Raw genomic sequence first — 20556 nt, forward strand, 5'->3', positions numbered from 1 at the left:
AGGCAGCTTCCTGTCTGGTGTAGGAGAGGAGGTGGGATGGCTTTCAACACACTCCCCCCACCTCCTACACCTAACAGGCGGTTGTCTGTCAGGTGCAGCGGTGGTTGCAGGGTGCTTAAAGCCACAAGGGAGCCTGCCCCAGCAGTAATGCCTTCGTGATCCTGCCAGCCCTGCCTCCACAGTGGCTTTAAATACTCCTCCCCCTCCCCGTCCTACACTGGACAGGCAGGAGACAAGGTGGGATGCTTACAGCCGCTGGGGAGGTTTGCTTAGCAGGATTGCCTTAGCACTGCTGTTTGCCCAGCCTCCCCAATGCCTTTAAATAAAATCTCCCCTAACACCAGACAGACCAGTGTCTGTCAGGTGTAGGAGCAGGGCCAGGGTATGAATGTTTATGGGGAGATAGTAAAAGATGTTTCTAGGAGCCATTTTGATGCATGCCTCCCTCTGAACCTGAAGAAATGTCCACCACATCACCACTACCTCACACCAACTCCCCCTCACACCTCTCACCTCTTACTGCCCCCTAGAAAGCTCCTGGCAAACGTAAGCCAGATACACCAATGCTACAAGGAGGAGGCAACTTAGGAATGCAGCAAAGACATTTGCACATAGTACTCCTGCAGTGCATTGAGCTGCACAGGCCAAGTACCAGCAAGATCACCCTGAGGTGCTCAGAACAACACAGTTTCCATATGAGCAAAACAATCCAGGAACACAAGTAGATAGGCCATCACTTCCGTGGAAGGTAGCAAGAGTTGACTTAACAGACGACTGCTTCTTAAATGGACAGTTCTATATGGCCTGCTCCAGAGTGAGCTCATCAAGCAGCCTGGTGATCCTAGCACCGGAGGACAGAACCACCAATGTGGTCTAGAGAGAGGTCCTTCGGTAGAGTGGGGGGGAAAGTACGTATGTCTCGCTTCATTTCTTACACTACAATCTTCTCCATTAGAATTCCTACAACAAATGTCATGTTTCAAATTTCACATCATCAGTATTATAACTGGGTTTATGGAACTTAAATACCATAGCGAAGCATGGGTATCAGCCTAGTAAAAACATAAGAAGATCCCCGCTGAATCAGACAAATGGTCCCTCTAGTCCTGTCTCACACAGTGGCCAAGCAGTTCCTCTGGATGGCCAACAACAGGGAATAGAGGACAAGGCCTTCCCTGGTGGGGAGGACAGGGTATAAACCAAATTAATTAATTAATCAATCAATTAAATTAATATTGCTTCCTGGTTCCGGTATTCAGAGGTTTAGTGCCTCTGAAGCAGGCCTGTAGCTATGGTGGGGCATTTGTGGGTGAAGCCCCACCATGGAGGAGTCCTGCCCCACCCTGGGAGGGTGCCAGACCCCCCCAGCCCCCCATCTCCAGTGCACCTTGTCCCCGCAGTGATTGGAGGCTGTGGAAGGAAAGGGAAGTAGCTTTACTGCTTCTGGTCAGTTTCACTCCCCAACAAACAGCTGTTAAACCAAACCCTTTATTAGTGAGGACTGAAACTGACCAGAAGTGGCAGGGAGGCTTCCCTTTCCTTCCCTAGCCTCCCTGCAGCTGTGTGGGGAGGGGCTGGGGAAGGAAGGAGAGAGAGAGAAGGCATGCCTTCCTTCTTTCCTTCACTACCCCACTTAATCTAATTAAGTTCCCCGCTCCCCTGCCCCACCAGAAAAAAAATTCTGGCTATGGGTCTGCTCTGAATGTGGAGGTTCCCCTCAGTTACCATGGCTAGTAGCTGTTGATATACTTGTCCTCCATGAATCTATCGAATCCCATTTTAGATCTGTTTATTTCTGTGGCCATTATTACATCCTTTGGCAGTGAATTCAATATTTTATTCACTCTCTGTGTAAAGTAGTATTTCCTTTTGTCTGTCCTGAACCTACTGTCCATCAGCTTCATTGTATGTCCTCAAGTTCTCGTATTTTGGGACAGGTGAACAATTTCTCTTTGTCAATTCTCTCCATCCCATGCATAACTATATAAACCTCTATCATGTTCCCCTTTAGTCATCTCTTTTCTAAACTGAAAAGTCCCAGACTCTTCAGCCTTTCCTCGTAGGAAAGGTGCTCCAACCCCCTAATCAACTTGGCTGCCCTCTTCTGTATTTTTCCAGCTCTTCGATGTCCTTTTTGAGATACAGTGATTAGAACTGCACACAGTATTCCAAATGAGGTTGCACCATAGATCTATACAGGGGCATCGCAATATTGGCCTTTTTATTCTCAATCCTTTTCCTAATAATCCCTAACATAGAGTTGGCCTTTTTACCACTGCAGCACACTGGGTTGACACTTTTACTGAGCTATCTGCTATGATCCCAAGATCTTTTCCCCTCTCAGTCTCAGCAAGTTTAGACCCATTAGCCTAGATTTGAAGTTGGGATTTTTTATCCTATGTGCATCACCTTATATTTACCAATGTTCTCTTGGAGTCTTCACAGTCAGACTTGTTTTTTACCATCCTGAATATTTTGGTATCATCTGCAAGCTTGGCCTCTACACTACTGACCCCTAGTTCCAGATCATTTATGAATAAGTAAAATAGTACCAGCCTGAATACCGATCCTTGTGGGACTCCCACTGCTTATTTCTCTCCATTGTGAGAACTATCCATTGATTTTTACTCTTATCCCATGACTGCTAAATTTATTCTGGAGTCTTTGGTGAGGTACCTTGTCAAAAGCCTTTTGAAAGTCCTGGTACATAATGTCTACTGGTTCACTGTAGCCAATGTGTTTATCTTGCCATGTTCTTGCTTAAAAACCAGCACTAGGATTCACAGGAAAAATGAAAAATGGAATAATAATGCCCCACCCCCAGATAATTTATCAAACCATGAAGTCTGAATCTTTGCAACAACCTTGTAGGAACTGAAAGGAGTATGTTAGTGAAAAATGAGATGTTTGAGTCCATATGCTCTCAGATATAAACACAGGACATTTGTGTGTATGAGGTCACCGCTTCATGGAAGGGCTTGATCCATGAACACATTCAGTTGTGCACATGGATATATAATAGCGAGGGGAGTTTTATAAGCAGATCAGAGCTCTGACACATGTAGGTAGTTACTGGGATGAGTCTTTTTCCTTTGTTTCATTGGTTTACAAGAACTTTCCACTCATTTTTGTAAATGATTTCCCCTTATTTATTGAAGACTAGGAGTAAGGCCCATTGTGGGAAGAAATACAATGAGTTCTAGAAGGAAGCTCCAGGTGAGTGTCCCGACTGTGGCTGGTGGGGTGGAAGAGGGAAGGGAGGGAGGCAAGCCGTGTTTCTTTTCTTCTGCTTAGCTATAAGGCAGGGCTGTCTCAAGTCATTTTGCTGCCCCAAGTGGGTAGTATGGGAGGACAGCCTCATGGTAACAGGTATGGTTCACTCCACCCCTGACTTATGTTGATTTGGGGTTATGGAGTGGCAGCTAAGGTAGAAAAGCACCTCTTCCTATGCCATGTCTTCTTGGTTCCAAGGGTCTGGAAAGCGGTTCCATAGCCAGTTACAGGGTTGCCAACTCTGGACTGGGAAATACCTGTAGATTTGAGGGGTAGGGCCTGGGGAGGGCAGAGTTTGGGGGTGCGGAGGGACCTCAGCAGGGTATAATGCCATAGAGTCCATTGCCCAAAGCAGCCATTTTCTCCAGGAGAACTGATCTTGGAGATCTCCAGGTGCTGCCTGGAGGCTGGCAATACTAAGGGGAGGGTCACACCTGTAGATTTGAGGGGTAGAGCCTGGGGAGAGCAGGGTTTGGGGTGTGGAGGAACCTCAGCAGGGTATAATGCCATAGAGTCCACTGCCCAAAGCAGCCATTGTAATAGCTGGGAAATTTTCTGTAGGGGAGATGATGTGTTGTGGCTGGGGAACATGGTGATTTCTGGGAGATCTCCAGGCCCCACAGGGAGATTGGCAACTCCAGTGACCATTTAAGGGAATATTGGGGTATGTATTTTGGCAACTCCAGTGACCGTTTAATGGAAAATTGGTATATGTATTTTACCTCAGGACACATTCAATGACTTGCAACAGCAACAACAAACTGTTTAGAATGTTAGAGGCAAAGGCCAATCAGGCCGTATATGCAAATGACCTATGTGTTCCGACTGGCTATTGGGGGGAGAGGAACAGCAAACTGTTTAGAATATTGGAGGTGAGACTCAGGCAACGCAGCCAGTGGATAGGGACAACTTCTGAGTGACAGATCAGGGAGCGAACTGATTTGGGAGCATGTGGAATGTTCAGGAGAGTGCCACCCGAAAACACAATTATTATAAAGAGAGATAAGTTGGGATAAAAAATGAACTGAGCTGAAATCTTCTACCTTTGTAATAGGACTGTTAGATGGCAGCTAGTTTCTAGTCTTTCTACATTTCTTTAAAAAGATTTTTCAGCAGGGGTACTGGAGAGCACTTCTCATTTGACAAGTCTGTAGGTGCAAGCTGCTGGTGTTAGAACAACTGCTGAGTCTGCCAGAAATGGGAAGAAACTAGCATAAAGATCCAACTTTTAAGGGAGCAAATAAATCTGGCAATAGTATATTCCTAGTAGAGAAGGTTGGAACTTTTTTGCAAATAAGACAATCAAAAATCAAATGTTCCTTCCCCACAGTGCCAAAGCACCCCATATCATCTTGGTGATAATTTGTTAGCAGTTTAAAACTAGCAGAATTTTGAGTCATTTTGTGCTTGCACAGTTGTCAGCCGTTAGCATGGTGACTGGTTGAATAGCCACTGATGTGTTCTGCACACAATTTGCTGCCATGCTTGGATTTCTCACAAGTCATCATGATCAGATCATGCATCATTTATAATTAGATAAGTGTATGCGCTGTTTGGTGCACTCAGTTTTGTGGCACCCACACACCATCAGATATTATAGCAATCATTTGCAACTGGATTTTCTTATGGAGACAAGGCCATCGCAAAGGATGGATTGGATCCTGCACAAAATCTCTGCTGATAGAAGGGATTTCTATTAGTGCATTGGACTTTTCTGCATTTGGGCTGCATCTCCCGCCCAGTACAGCCCAAATTGCTCCTGGGAATCCTCATCCTGGTGCTTAAGGCATCCCAGAGGCAGACTACAAAATTAAAATGTCCCAGCAGCAAACAAAGTAATGATTCCCTGAAGTGCCAACAGATCCCTTGAAGTGCTAACTCATGGCTTCCTTCTTCAAAATGGTGGCAGTGTGGGAGGAAGCAGTTGGTCTGCTGGGACCAATCCGTGTTGCTGCTGAGGGGTTCAGTAGCAATGGTGGAGCTAACGTGGCTTGAATTGGCAAGCAATGACCTCCAGGTCATTTTCCTGTAATTTAAGTGGCCAATCTGCCTGGGGAGATCCCAAAGAACAGCATACATGGAGGAAGTTGGTGAGAATAAATGAAAATGCCCCCCCCCCTCCAGTGGAAATTTTTATTGGACCAGTTTTGATTCTTATAGTGCAACAGCAACACAGTAGCCAATGATTTGCAGATGCAGTCTTTGTTAAAAGAAACATGCTTGGCTTTGGGATTGAGGCAGATAAAATGGGCAATGCAGGATTACTGGAGACACAAGCCCCAGAGTTCATCTTCCCCCTTCCTGCTAACCCAGCAGACATAAGACAGCCAAACAGCCCATTTGTACACACACACATACAGATTTAATTCATTTGGTTAGAATTGATAAAAAGCAGTATGAGGATGTGCATAACACCTGCACTATAATTTAGAGCAATGATAACAAGCAGGTATTTTTTCATTTGTTCAAGAGTCCTGCTTGCGATTTATGATCTGTTTGCTATTCAAACAGATGGATTCTGGTGAACCACAGATCCTTGTTACTATATTAATCTTTTTTTTTTGGAGGGCCCCCCTGGAATTTCTATCCATAGCAATTCTTTGTGTGAATAAGAAACTTTCCTTTAAGAAATACCTTTTCCTTGATATATTTGAGCCACTTAAAATTGGGTTTTTATTTAGTTCACTCCATTTAAAACAGAATGGTAGACTTAGCAGCTCTTTTAACAAAAGAATCTTTCGTCTACTGGTTTTTCACCTGAGAAGAGCAGAGTGCTCTCTGGTACTCCCGTTTTAAAAAATCCTTTTTAAAAGTGTAATATTTTCATTAAGATGTCTTGTATTCTTCATGTAAATCAGCGTTCCACAGTTTGATTCCCAGAGGTGCCATAGTGTTCTCAGGCACTTCCCCAGGTGCCTGCCATGCACTTCGGGAAGGTGAATGGGGCCATTGTAAAGGCAGAACCAGTAGTGGGCTGCCTTCATACAAATGAAGGGACTTTTCACTTGCTGGGGGGCGGGGGATGCTTTAAATAGCAAAATACTCAGCAAGGCCACAGAGATAGGAGGAAGGATACAGCAGGGCCAGATTTTGTGTGAGGGAAACAATTTTATATCTGAATGGACCAGCTTGTACAAATTGGTTACCCACATAGCTCTTTGTTTTACCTGCCCGTTTAAGAAGATATCAAAGAGACCTCTGATCCTGAATTATTAATTCTCACAGAGAAATAACCTAAACCTTTGTCATCACTGGTCTCAGGATGTATGCTTGTATCCTAGTCCAATCAAAATTCCAGAGATCTTTATTTAATACTCCAAGATGTACTTCCATTGTCACTTTGAGACAAGAAGCTGGTCTCAGTACAGTCGAACTGAATATATGGTTGCATTCTCTCTGCTTCTGGCTGAAAGTCCACCTTTTCCCCGCTGGGCTATTTCCACTCTTATTGGCCGCATCTCCTTATCCCCAGTGGTCCACCAGAGCCACTAACAAATTGAGAACATTAGGATTAGACCCGTACCAACTTCTGGAAAGCGGCTATGCCAGGGCAAAATCTATTGTCGCTCAACGTCTCAGAGATATTGAGCTGCAAATGACTTACGCCGCAACCCCGCCGCTCTATAAATCTCTGAAACCCGAAATTTATATGACTACTCCTCTATATCTAGCTAATATCTCCAACCCAAATCATAGATGGGCTTTCTCCAGAGCCAGATTTGATGCTTTTCCATCCACAGTTCTTTCCGGAAGATTCCAATGTATCCCCAGGCATTTGAGACTTTGCTCATGCCCCTCTGAGTCAATTGAGACCCTCCCCCATATTTTATTTCATTGCTCTTATTATGCAGAAGAAAGAGCCAATTACACCTATATTAAGGTCATTTAGGGTCCAAGGACAACTAGCAATCCATTCTGAGGAACTTGTGTTGAAATATCTATTGGAGGATAAATCCACTGCAATATCAAGGAACGTTGCTAAATTTCTTTTTACTGCATTTGCAAAGCACAAGCACCTCCTTAATACTCCTTATGATGTCTCTTCTCTGTAGTGTTTTGGTAACTTGGGATTGCTATTTGATCCTGTATGCTGTTTGATGGGTCTTTGACCGTAATAAATAATGTTATGTTATGTTATGTATGCTTGTATGTTTATATGCATTTACCTAGTCTTTAGTAAAGGGGAGAGTTTTGATTTTTTTTGTCCTGCCCATTTACAAGGGATGAAGGCAAAGCTTATACCTCTACCTCCCCTAACAAACTTTGCATCTGCCTACCTAGCATGTTTGTGAACCCAGATAACAAAATAGCTCTAGTACACACAGCCAATCAAGAAGAATCTCCAAAGCTTCTAATGTAATGCATTAATAATGCATTGAAAACATGAAGCTTCTTTATACTGAATCAGACCACTGGTCTATCAAAGTCAGTATTGTCTATTCAGTCTGGCAGCAACTCTCCGTGGTCTTAGGGAGAAGTTTTTCATGTCACCTACTTACCTGATCCTTTTAAATTGGAGACGCCAAAGCCAACTGTATACAAAGTGGATGCTCTGTCACTGAGCCATGGTCTCCCTGAATTGGGGGAAAATATTTACTGTCGGCAAGACCACCAATCAAGATGATTTTGTTTGGTGCTAATATGAGTTAAGTGTTTTGGTTGGTCAAGGTTACTGTCAGGCACACAGCTGCTAATTCTCTCATTATTGCCTCAGGCAGTTCAGATGAGAGGAATTTCTGAGATGTAGCCATTTCCTGAAATAGTTTTAATTCTAAGTGGAGCATTTGAACACACATTTGCAGTCGACAGAATGCCTCCAAATACCGTTGAGAAAGACCTGAAATGCACCACTCTTCAGAATAAATTTGTCTTCCCCTAAGTTGCCTCAGATAAGCTAGTGCTCTCTCAGTTTGTCTCCTCCCATCTGTTACATGATAACAATAATAGCCTAATTTACATATGGTGCAAATATTTCTAAGGGTCTGATTAGATGATGTGTTAAAAACAAGTTGGGTAGTAGTCTACTTACCTTACTGGGAGCCCAAGGAGACTAGGGCCCTGGCTTTCTGGCTCTTCCTGGGCTTCTTCCAGAGCCCCTAGGCTAAGAGCCACAGGCCAAGATCTCATCCACTCCCAGATCGTACAAGGTTAAAATCCCCTGGCAAAAGAAGAAGAAGCGTAAAGAGAAGAAGTAATCAAAATGAAGATCTGAGATTTTTTATGATAAGCTTTATAGAATATATACTATTGCTCATGTGTTATTATAATTAATATTTGTCTTTTTTATTTGAATACTTTATATTTGAAAGTTAATTACATATTGTAAACATAAATTTGTAGGGAAGTATCTAAAGCGAAAGTTAGATTATTATTGAGCCTTGCTACTCTGAATCTGTAGTGTGTAGTTGGTAGTATATAGTATAAAAGCAATAAAAAAGGACTATGCATGGGCAATGCTCCCTCTAAGCTGTAGTCTTGTGAGCAAAAATTCTACTTTGTGAGCTGCTGGCATTACAGTTGTGAGTGAGTGATTGGGCTACTGCATCAATTAGTCTGCTCTGGAGCCCTTCTTCCTGAGCTAAGACAAAACTGTGTGAGCCAGAGGTTAGAAAACTGTGAGCTGGCTCACACTGACTCAGCTTAGAGGAAACACTGTGCATGGGATAGAGCAGGTAGAGAAAGAAGTACCTTTCTCCCTTTCTCACAGTACAAGAACTTGTAGTCACTCAATGAAATTGCTGAGCTGTAAGATTAAAACAGATAAAAGGAAGTTCTTCTTCACCCAAAGAGTGATTAACACATGGAATTTACTGTCACAGGAGGTGGTGCCAGCTACAAGCATGGACAGCTTCAAGAGGGAATTGGATAAACTTTATGGAGCAGAGGTCCATCAGTGGCTATTAGCCACCAGGTCGAGATAGGAACGCTCAGTCTGGGGCAAGTGATGCTCTGTATTCTTGGTGCGGGAGGTGGGGAAACAGTGGGAGGGTTTCTAGTGTCCTGGCCCCACTGGTGGACCCCCTGGTGGCACCTGGTATTTTTGGCCACTGTGTGACAAAGTGATGGACTGAATGGGCCATGGACCTGATCCAACATTGGCTTCTTTTACGTTCTAATGATGAAGCCTGTTTTGCTACCATGTGGGCACTCAGGAGCTGATTTGGACCCCACCACTGTTTTTAAGGTGAGTGCTGGGTCACATGTTAAACATGAGTTGGGCTGGGGTTTTCTCAGCATGTAACATATTGTCTAATTGGAGTCTACTAATGTATGTGAAGAGCTTTCAGCATTTGAAATACACTATGCAAGTATGACATATGGCTATTATTTCTAGTGTGTCTGTTTTGTACCTGGGAAATGGAGGCTTCTAGGTAGTGACTTGCTCAGTACCACCTAGTTGTTCTACTTGCTTATGTCAAAAATCTAGCCACTTGGCAATTTTGCCTTTATTTTTTATTATTATTGACATTGAATTATCATGGAATTGGTGGATTATGTTTGCAAGCCCTGCTTAAGACACTCCAGAGTTGATTTTTCTCCAGTAAATCAATATACAGTCATTTGTTTCCAACATGCTGGGCATGTAGTGTACAGATAGGAAGATATAGCAAATGCTTTGTTTGTCAGGAGAGAGCTTGTAGAATTTATTATGGATGTAGGGGAAAGGCTGAAGTGCATTTTGATTTGTTCCGATTAGTGTCAAAGACATTCTTCAACACAGAAATGCTGAATTGCCCAGTGTAGTAATGATCGAATGAACTGTTCTAATGTTGGAAGTGGTGTTTCTCTTGTGCCATTAAACTCTAGGAAAATAACTATTCAGATACGGCAGATTTTTTTTTGTTAAATTCCTGGATAGACATTCTTTAAATATGACAGAATGCAGTATATAATAGATAAGCATTTGTAACTTTTCAGGGTCTATTACATGCTAGGGGAATGGTTTGCTTTAAAAGCCACTGCATGACTGGTAGTTGGTGAAAATTCTATTAGTAAAATTTATGAGGTAACATGTTGTCCTTCCCCTGTCACTGTTCTTTAAGAATCAGTTTTCTTTCCTGTGCATGGATGATTTTAGGGGATGCTTGAAAGCTTAATGTTCTTTTCCAAGACCATTTTTCTCACTGAGCCCTGAATACTTGGGTAACAAAAAAGTAACAGTACATCTGTTCACTATTTCCCACAGCGTATATTATCAGTTTTTGAAGCCACATTAATTCCAAAATAGCAGATCTCTTTATCTGATTTACTGTGTGTCAGAATGGCTAAGGTTGTTACTCAAGATTATTTAAATGCATTCATGCTAACCTGTCTTTTAAAATGTATGACACCTCGGAAGCCTCTTCAGGCTCAGGAGGAGGCACCATCAACAACCAATGTAGTGCCATTCAAATGGATAGTAGATCCATATTTATCCCAGGGGCAGACACACAAAAATCACCCAAAGCACATGGCAATAATTGGGTTAGAACACATAATATTACACCAATAGGTACAAACTTAAACAAAATACATCAAGGTTAGAAATGACATGAGTTTAGAATGAGTTTAGAAAAAAGAGTGTTGCCAAATGGTGGAGGCCATGCTTGCGTTTATAAGTTTCCAAACCCAGGTCTTGACACTTCCATTGTAGCAGGGTGAAAAAGCGTTGAGAAAAAGTCAGTGTTGGACTGAGGGCTTTCTTATACAATAAATGGCTGAGGCCAGGGCTCTTTTTGTAGAAAAAGCCCAGAAGGAACTCAATAGCATAATAGCACACCCAACAACAGAAACTCATTAGCATATTAGGCCACAACCTGACAGTAAAGCTCATTAGCATATTAGGCCACATTCTCAAGCAATGGTCAACCCAGAAGACTAAAGATGCATCAGAGTCCTCAACATGATGCTTAAGCAATGGGGAGGGGGGAGAGAATGACCACAGGCCTCATCCTCTAAGAGAGGCTCATAGTTTCTTGTACACATCAGACCCTTTGTTATTAATTATAACTGCCTTGGAATAGACTCTCAGTCTGTGCTTTTCCAGAATTGCTCCAGGAAGTTAGAAATGTCATCCATTCAACTACAGTGACCCCCCCCCAATGTCTTGACTGACAAGACATTACAAGCCCTACCTTGCCAACAAAAGTGTAAGAAGCCTATTCAAACACAAATGAGAGGAACAAGAACATTAAATTGTTACCATAAATGTGTTGTCTCATCATTTTTCTTTGAAAATTGGGGAATTTAGCCCTGTCTGCATGTTACATTGTTCCTACAATCTGGAACAAGTTCCTTCTTTTCAATAAAAAGTAACCTTGACTTTAATAAAGACAGGCAAACTATTCTATTCTCCACTAATATAAATGGGAAACGTTTTATTGCTATTATTGTAATTGTTATTTAGACTTTCTATTCTACATTAACTGAAGGCTCAGAATGCAATGTTTTTCTGTAACCCTAGAAAAGCAAGTTTTGCACTCAAATGAATCTCTAGGTACAGATTGGTCCACTCACCATGAGTCTAGTGCCAGTCATTACAATACCTCATGGCAAAGCACAGATGATCCCCACATGTTTCAATAGTTATTAACACACCCTCATATATTGAAGCAATATTGTTGCTAGTAGGCACCAATGGATTTCAACGAACGTAGTCACAATGCAAGAAATATGGTAAAAGCAGGGGTCATTTCCTCCAGGAGCACACAGGAGCGGAGCTCCGGCAGTAAAGAGCCCAGGGGGTGGGCACATGCAACAAGCCCCGCCCCCTGCTCCCAGCAGCCCCAGGCCACGAAGAGCAAGAAGCCTCCTTCCTTCCTTCCCTTCATCCCTCCTTATTTCCTTCTCTCCCTCTTTCTTTCCCTCTTTCTCTCCTTCTTTCCTTCTCTTTTTCCCCTCCTTCCTTCCTTCCTGCACAGATCTGCACATCCCGCCCCCCCCAGCTAGCAATCCAAAACAGTACAGTGGGACCTTTAAGGCCAAGGTTTATTCAGGTACAAGCTCTCCCTCCTCTGCTAGGGCAGATCTGCGCATCCCTCCCCCAATAGCTAGCAATCCAAAACAGTCCAGTGGAGCCTGAGCAGTGGGTGTTGCCTTCTGGCACACTTTCAGTGATGTCAGGGGGTGTGGTGTATGTTAATGAGGTATGCTAATGAGCTCCTACACCTTTTTTCCTATGAAATGACCCCTGGGTAAAAGTGTAGTTTTTAAAGTTGAGCAGATGTGCATGACACTTGCTACCACAAGAAGAAGGAAGGAAAGAGGGAAAGAAGGAGGGAAAGAAGAAAAGGGAGAGAAGGGAAGAGGGAGGGAAAGGAAGGAAGGAAGGAAGGAAGGAAGGAAGGAAGGAAGGAAGGAAGGAAGGAAGAAGGAAGGAAGGAAGGAAGGAGGTAAGGAGGAGTAAAAGAGAGAAAGGAAGAGAGAAGGAAAGGAGGGAGAGAAAGAAGGCAAAGAGATGGGGGAGGGAGGCTCTCCTACCCCCCATCAAGCCCCCAACACCCCCCACAGATCCCTCACTCACCCCATCAAGCTCTTCAGGCACAGGCCAAGGAGGCTGGTGGGTGGGGTCTTCAGACCTCCCATGGGCTGGAGCACCTTGGTGCAGGCCCTGGGATGCCAGAGGGCGGGGTCTTCAGGCCTCTTGTGGGCTGGAGTGCCTTAGCATGGGCCTGGGGAGGTCAGCGGGTGGGCTCTTTGGGCCTCCCGCGGGCTGCAGCACCTTGGCACGGGCCCTGGGAGGCTGGCAGGCAGGGTCTTAGAGCCTCCCGCAAGCCGCAGTGCCTCAGCACGGGCCCGGGGAGGCTGGCGGGTGGGTTGTTCAGGCCTTCCGCAGCGGAGACAGGGCGGGACGGGTTGCAAGGCCAGCCGGAACACTGTTCCGGTGTGTTCCAGCCCAAAAATAGCCCTGGCTGAGGCAAAATAAGTCCCAAGATTAGGGTTGCCAGACCCCCTGGTGGAGGCAGGGGGTCCCCTGCCACCAGGCCCTGCCCCCCAGCCACTGATCAGCAGGACAGCAGGGGACTTATCTGAGAAACAGAAAGTCCCAGGCCTTGTTGCTGGTGTCACACAGGAAGGGATGTCATCACACAAGCAATGTCTCTAGTATTTGGGCAAAACTTTTTGGTAGAAGCCAATCTTAAATATCATAGCATCACTTGGACTTCACTGGTGTGATGATGTCACTTCCTGTGCGATGCTGACAATGAGGGCTGTTTTCTTTCTCCAGGCAAGTCCCCCAATCCCCTGTTGGTTGCCAGGAGGGACCTGGCAACCATACCCAAGATGGATGTGCAAAGCCACCTTTAGTCACAGCTACTCTTGCCACAGTCAGCTCAGGGCTTGACTACATACTTGTTATATTTTTCCTAGGTATGAGCTGGTCATAGACATGTTCTTGGAGGTTCATGCATGGAGGGCTTGTTTCTGGTTTTCATCCATGGTGTGTGAGTAGTCCCTTTCCACTTAGCAGCCCTGGTTTCATTATCAAGGAAAGAGACTTCCTGGATTAAGGTGATATTATAACTTCATGAGGAAGAAGAAAGAGCAAGTGTCCAGTAGTACCTTAAAGCCTAACAAAATATGTGGCAGGGTATGAGCTTTTGTGAGTCACTACTCTGAAGTATCTGAAGAAGTGAGCAGTGACTCACCAAAGCTCATACCCTGCCACATATTCTTTTAGCTTTTAAGGTGCTACTGGACTCATGCTCTTAATTTACAATTAACACTTTCCCAGACGTCTTAAACAATGATGTTGGGCTGCTGATAGGAAATTGCATTTTACAAATCTCGTTAAAATAATTTGCTAGTTTTACTTCTCACATAGACTTGTGAGAAAAAAGAAAATTTCTCATGGTATTATGCAGAGGAATAGTACAGAGCTTGATGAAAAGTTGTACGTAGGTTCTTAATAATCTCTAGTATGGGACTATTGCCCTTCTCACTGTCCCCTCAAACTAACTCATAGTGATTCTCAAATTGTGGGTCAGGAGTCAGACCCTCTTAGAGAAGGGTCACAACAAGTCCAGGAAGGGCACTGGGAGGAAAGGGTGAGCTGGAAGATGAGTTCCTGTGAAGCATGATGGAAGGTTTAGACTTGCCTCTGCATAATATGTGAACTGGCCATGAAAGACAACCTGTTGCTCAGTAATGTTATGTATGTATAAATCCAGAAAAGGAACAAATAAAATATACACTTCTTCAGTGGTATTTGACTTCCAGAAAGCTTTTGATAAAGTTCCTCATCAAAGACCCCTAAATAAGCTGTGGAGCTTGGAGAAGCTTGGAGAAATGACGACTAAGGGATGACATGATAGAGGTTTACAAGACTATGTATGGGATAGAGCAGTTAGAGAAAGAAGTACTTTTCTCCCTTTCTCACAATACAAGAACTTGTGGGCACTCAATGAAATTGCTGAGCGGTCGGGTTAGAACAGATAAAAGAAAGTTCTTCACCCAAAGAGTGATTAACACATGGAAATCACTGCCACAGGAGATGGTGGCGGCTACAAGCATGGACAGCTTCAAGAGGGAATTGAATAAACATATGGAACAGAGGTCCATCAGTGGCTATTAGCCACAAGGTATTGATAGGAACTCTCAGTCTGGAGCAAGTGATGCTCTGTATTCTTGGTGCTTGGGGGGGTCAACAATGGGAGGGCTTCTAGTGTCCTGGCCTTACTGGTGGACCCCCTGATGGCACCTGGTATTTTTGGCCACTGCGTGACAGAGTGTTGGACTGGATGGGCCTTTGGCCTGATCCAACATTGGCTTCTCTTATGTTCTTATATGCCACTCTTGTATTTTGTGCTAGAGAGGGAAGTAGCATGGGGTTACTTTACAAGCAAGCCCTGAAAAGAGTGGTAAATTTAGAAGAGGGTCCTACTTCAAAACATTTGAGGACAATGCAATGATATTGTAATAATTCTGTAAACGTCACCACCATCACTGCTTAAGCTTAGGTTCAGTATCTGTCTTGTGGTTCCTGTTCTGCCTGGAACAACTTTCTGGAAGTCTACTGGCCTGTGTTGCTTGGATGAGTTAGTTGTCATTCAGTTTAAGTATTATAGTATTATAGGAGAGAGGCAAATTTCAGTTCCTAGAAACTCCTTCCCACTTCAGTGTGAAGAAATGTGTGATGTTAGTTTCTTTAAAGCAATTCTGAAAACATCAAGCCTGTTTTTCTAGGGCTGTTTTTAGGTCACTGACAAATCATGCAATAGTTTAAAACGTTGTGCCATAGCAATGTACCAGTGGAGTCCTGAAGACAATTTTTTTCTTTCTAAGCTGATTGCCTTCAGTGGACTTAAAAGGGTATAACTCTGTTTAGGATTGCTCTTTAAATTTGCTTCATTAATAACCATGCTACATGAGGCATGGTCTTCAAGCACTGTGTTTCCAAAAGGTTGAATGGTGTTTAATGGTCCCTATGTATTAATTCTCTTGAGAGTTTACTGCCTTGTAGGATGAATTAGTTAGATAACACCTTCAAAAAAATCTCTTTCTTGCAAGGTAGTCAAAACTTTAAAGGTCACAGTTAGCTCCACCTCTGGAAGGAATGTAGAAATATATTCAATAGGCTTGTGCTTTTTCACTTGCAAATAATATGTAATTTTAATTGATGATCCAACAGAACTTTAAGATGTTTAATGTTGGGATAGCAATTTGAATAGATAGGAGTCTCATTCACAGGAGACATATACAAGTTCACTACCACTGGGCTGTAGCCACCATAAAGTTTATTGTTAACTTACTGCCATACTTACTGTCATGTTTAATAAATCACAATGCTCAGCACTGCAAGAGAAAGATTGAACACTGAAATTCTGTACACACAGGTATTGTTCTACTATAAATATAAGTCTGTAACGACATTTCAAAAAAATAGGAATGTGATTTCTTTAGTAGCCATGTAAGGTTTTGTGTTGGTGGATGGCAGTGGGTGTATTACAGTTGCAAGATTACATTTCCAAAATGATTTTTGCTAAGCATATAAATTCACTTGTTCATAGAATTGTATGCCAGCAGTATTTTAGAACTTTGCATCCATTTGCTTTTGCTTTCTTCCCCTTCCTAGGTGGCGTTTGCATTGCTCAGTCCTTAAAAATCCCCCGTGAACCAAGACCAGGAGAATTTGACAAGCTCATTCGGCGCTTGATGGACACTCCTAATGCTCGTGCTGTGATCATGTTTGCAAATGAGGATGATATCAGGTGCTTCTGTGTCTATTTTAGTCTTGTGTGGGATGGACAACCTGTTACTGAAAGTTATATTTTTACTCGCACATATTGCTTGTTCTGATAGGCTGCAGGCCTGAAGGCAATGTAGAAGCTCTTGCAGTCCTGAGGCACTGGTAGTTAGTAACAGTTCCACAGTATTTGGTGGTTCCTGCCTCACTTGAGATCTGACAACAACTTCTAAGTCACTGAGGATGACATGAAGGTTGTTGGTTTGGGGTGATTAGCCATGTTGGTCTGCAGTAGAAGAGCATGTCTGTAGTTTGTAACATAGTGATCAAAATAGATGAAATCAATTAAAAAACAAGGTGTGAGTGAAAAGTTGTAGTAGTTGACCTAAATTCTACATACACACATAGTCCTAACACAAAAAGGGTTTGAACTAGATAAAAGACAACCAATTACATGGATCTCTTAACATTAACAGTTTTCTATGGAATTATCTCTTTTGTTTATTTACAGGAGAATATTAGAAGCAGCCAAGAAAATCAATCAAACTGGGCATTTTCTTTGGATAGGGTCAGACAGTTGGGGGTCTAAAATCTCACCTGTTTATCAGCAAGAAGAGATTGCAGAAGGAGCTGTCACCATTTTGCCCAAAAGAGCTTCCATTGATGGTAAGACTGCCCCTTCTGTTCTAGTACAGATTAAACCCAGTAACTGAAGTGCACATTTTCTGGTACTTTGAACATACTACGATGGGTGATGATAAACAGGGATGGAGATTTTGGATCAGTTTATATATAATACCAAATTATGGTTTGGTGCCACACAGTGGAGCCTCACGTGCTCCCTTTCCTTGCCTTTGATGGTGCATCTGAGCCAGAGAATTTGCTGTACGTAATTATTCTTGGATGTATCATCCAAGCCAGAGAAGAATTCAGGGGCTGTCACTTTTGCCTCACTTTGAAGATGCACATTAAGCCTGGTGACGCTCATAGTAAAAGGCAAAGGAATTACTTTATTTGGTGGCATTTCCTGCTGAAAGTTGTACTTAGTTTCCCACCCACTAGTCACGGGATAATATCCTACTCTCAGCAATATCTCTCTTTCCACTCCTACCCATCTGTATGCCTATTTACTGATGCCATCTGGTGGAATGAATTCTAGGCCTGATAAATACAGTTGCAAAGGGATTATAATAGTGGATCACCAACCTTTTCTTCTGAGTAATGAAAAAAATATTCTGAGCTACTCCCCCCTCCCCTGCCGTATTACCAAGTTTTCTTCTAGCCTAGAAACAGAACATGGACTAGGAAGAGCACCTGAAGTAAATCTGTCAGCTAAGCAACACCAAGAGAAATCCATGAAATAAAAGGTTTTTTAAATTAAAAAAGCCTAGAGCAGATCTTTTTATTATTTGGTCTTATGAGTGATGCAGGAGATATCTTGCAGGAGCCAGTGAGCTGCTGTTAGCACCGGAGCTACCTGTTGGAGACCCCTGGATTACATGATCCCTGTTTAGTCATAGGTAGCAACTTGAATAGCCCAGCACTAGCTGGAGCTTGTCAGAGCTCTGAAAGAAAGCAAGGTTTGCCATGGTCAATAATTGGATGAGAGACCATGAAGGAATACCAGGGTCAGAAACAGGTAATGGCAAACCCTGCTCATCTCTTGCCTTGAAAAATCTTATGAGGAGTCACCGTAAGTCAGTTGTAACTTGATGGCGCTTACTTATTATTAATTGTTATTTGGTCCTAGATCTTAAAGTAGTAGCTTGTAGAGGGGGAGAGAACTGGAAATACCTGAGCCCATTGAACAAAGTGTGTTGCTGCTCATATTGCCCCTCCCCTTTTTGCAGGTAATTTAAGGTTGGGCTTGTCCAAAGCCATGAGCTGAAGGGCCACAACCAAAGGGATCTTGGCCCTTTTGTTTGGTTTTGCAGCCCGTGATCCTGTGTGAGTTGTGCTGCCAGACCCAGGGTGACTTTATATCCCATCACCTGCTGGAGGAGCCTGTTTGGAATATCACTATTAAATGGTAGTTTTGTATATTTTATAAGTAAGCTGCTTAGAGTCCCCAGTGTGTGGGGGGTGGGTGGGGGAGAATGGGGCATAAATGTTTTAATAGATTGATTAAAATAAAACAACCTACTGAAACAGAATTCCCAATAAAGAAGAGCATGTACTGTACTAAAATGACAGTAGTTCATACTGAGGAGCCTTATGTGCTATGAAATCGCAGCAAAGATCAGGGAGCTCCAAATGAGCTATAGAGTTTTGAGTTTTTAAAGAATCAGGCAGCATATTTATATAATGATTGGCTATGTAGAAATATATGAGATTTCTGCAATTTCATGCACCTGAGAGTGTCAGAGATAGGTGAGAAGGCAAAGATGATCATATCACTACAACTCACCCCTAGTTCTAACTGTCTCTTCCCCAAAAGTAGACCAAGATTCAGAGCAGCCTTTTAATGTTCTTGTGAATCAGTACTGCCGGGTCATTTGTGTGCTGATTTACTTGTTTCTGCTGCATCTGCTTCTTGTATTCTAATATGTAGGGAGCTGCATTACATGGATATACGCAGAGGAAGCCATCAACTAGAATGTGCATTTGTAGAACATGGCTCTACTAACCAAGACCTTTTTTTTTTAAACAGTGATTCATTTTATGTGATACAATTATTCCTACCTTTAGGTGGGTAGCCATGTTATTCTGTAGTAGTAAAACAAAAATCAAGTCCCGTAGCACCTTAAAGATCAACAAAATTTTCCAGGGTATGATCTTTTGTGAGTCAAAGTTCTGATACTTGGGCTGATTTCGCACTAGAGCTGCTTCAATGTTGTGTCACTGTTTGGCCCGATACTATTGGTCAATTTCACACCTGAAGCCGCGGGGCTGCATTTGACCTGCGGCTTTGCTCGATTTCCTCCGCAGTTTTGTGATCCTCAAAAAAAGGATCACGAAACTGCGGGGGGAATCGGGTGAAGCCGCGAATCAAAATGCAGCCCCGCAGCTTCGGGTGTGAAATTGACCAATAGTATCAGGGCAAACGGTGGCGCAACATTGAGGCAGCTCTAGTGCGAAATCAGCCTTGGACTTAAGTATGTATAATATTTCTCTTACCCAACTTGCAAAGATTTCACTTCACTTCACTTAATGAAATCTGTGGTGATATCTTTTCTTCTCTATCTTTTTTTATTAATGTAGGTTTTGATCGATATTTTAGAAGCCGAACTCTTGCAAATAATAGACGGAATGTGTGGTTTGCAGAATTCTGGGAAGAAAATTTTGGATGCAAGTTGGGTTCTCATGGAAAAAGAAACAGCAATATAAAGAAATGCACAGGTAACCTGCTTGAATGTGTACTGTTATGAGCTTTGCATTTCCACAAGCAGTGAGCTGCCTGGTTTGAATAAGAATAGTTTGTGATGTCTTTGTTATGTTTGCTTTGCTTACAAATAGACAAGTAGTGCACAAAATGGAGTCAATGAGGCACCCCTATAGGACAGCAGATCTGATGCCCCAAAGTGGATTCCCTAGAGAGACTCAGTGTCCCTTCAGCCAACAGGTCTCTCTCTCTCTCTGTCTTTCTCTCTGGCTGCGATCACACGCTCCTTTAGATCCGACATAGGTGCGAATGCCTGCGGATCTAAAGGGAGCAATCAGACAACAGCAGTCATTGGCAACCCTTGCTGCTCTGCCACGGAAGTGGTGTTAAAGGACACCGGGGAAAGTCCAGTGTTATCTGGATAAGGTGGGCCACGGGCAGACTTTCCCCTGTTCGGTCACTCATGCACACTCTCATGCCATTGGGATGGTCTGATCAGGCCATCCTGACTCTGTGCCATGTTTTTTTCTCCCCTTCACAGTATGCACATCATCACATACTCCATAGGGGACCCTCAGTGCAGAGGTGTGATTCCTCATTTATGCACGAGGAAAATCGGGCGAAATGGACAAATGGGGGAAAAAAGACTCACCCACAATTGCGGGCTAAGCCCACAGCCTCAAAGGGCTGTGTGATCTCGCAACTGCATGCCAAATTCCTCCGGAGGATAGCCTCACTTCCCCTCCATTTCAACTGGTAGGTGTGACCGCAGCCTCTGTCTCTCTGTTTCTCAAAA

At 43.2% G+C, this 20556-nt stretch overlaps 1 protein-coding gene across 1 annotated transcript in view; it reads left to right on the forward strand.

Annotated features, from left to right (window-relative positions):
* The window catches only part of GRM8 (glutamate receptor, metabotropic 8), a gene marked incomplete at its 3' end in the record, with an annotated part of 420665 nt that extends 400888 nt beyond the window's left edge, over positions 1-19777 (forward strand). Inside the window, exons 3-5 of the mRNA XM_015409512.1 lie at positions 16328-16463; positions 16950-17104; positions 19640-19777. Of these exons, the coding sequence (XP_015264998.1) occupies positions 16328-16463; positions 16950-17104; positions 19640-19777 (429 nt within the window). The remainder of the gene's footprint in view (positions 1-16327; positions 16464-16949; positions 17105-19639) is intronic.
* Between the last annotated feature and the right edge of the window lie 779 nt (positions 19778-20556).

Source organism: Gekko japonicus, unplaced genomic scaffold (genome assembly GCF_001447785.1).
Source record: "Gekko japonicus isolate JY-2015 unplaced genomic scaffold, Gekko_japonicus_V1.1 scaffold1090, whole genome shotgun sequence".
NCBI classification, from domain to species: domain Eukaryota; kingdom Metazoa; phylum Chordata; class Lepidosauria; order Squamata; family Gekkonidae; genus Gekko; species Gekko japonicus.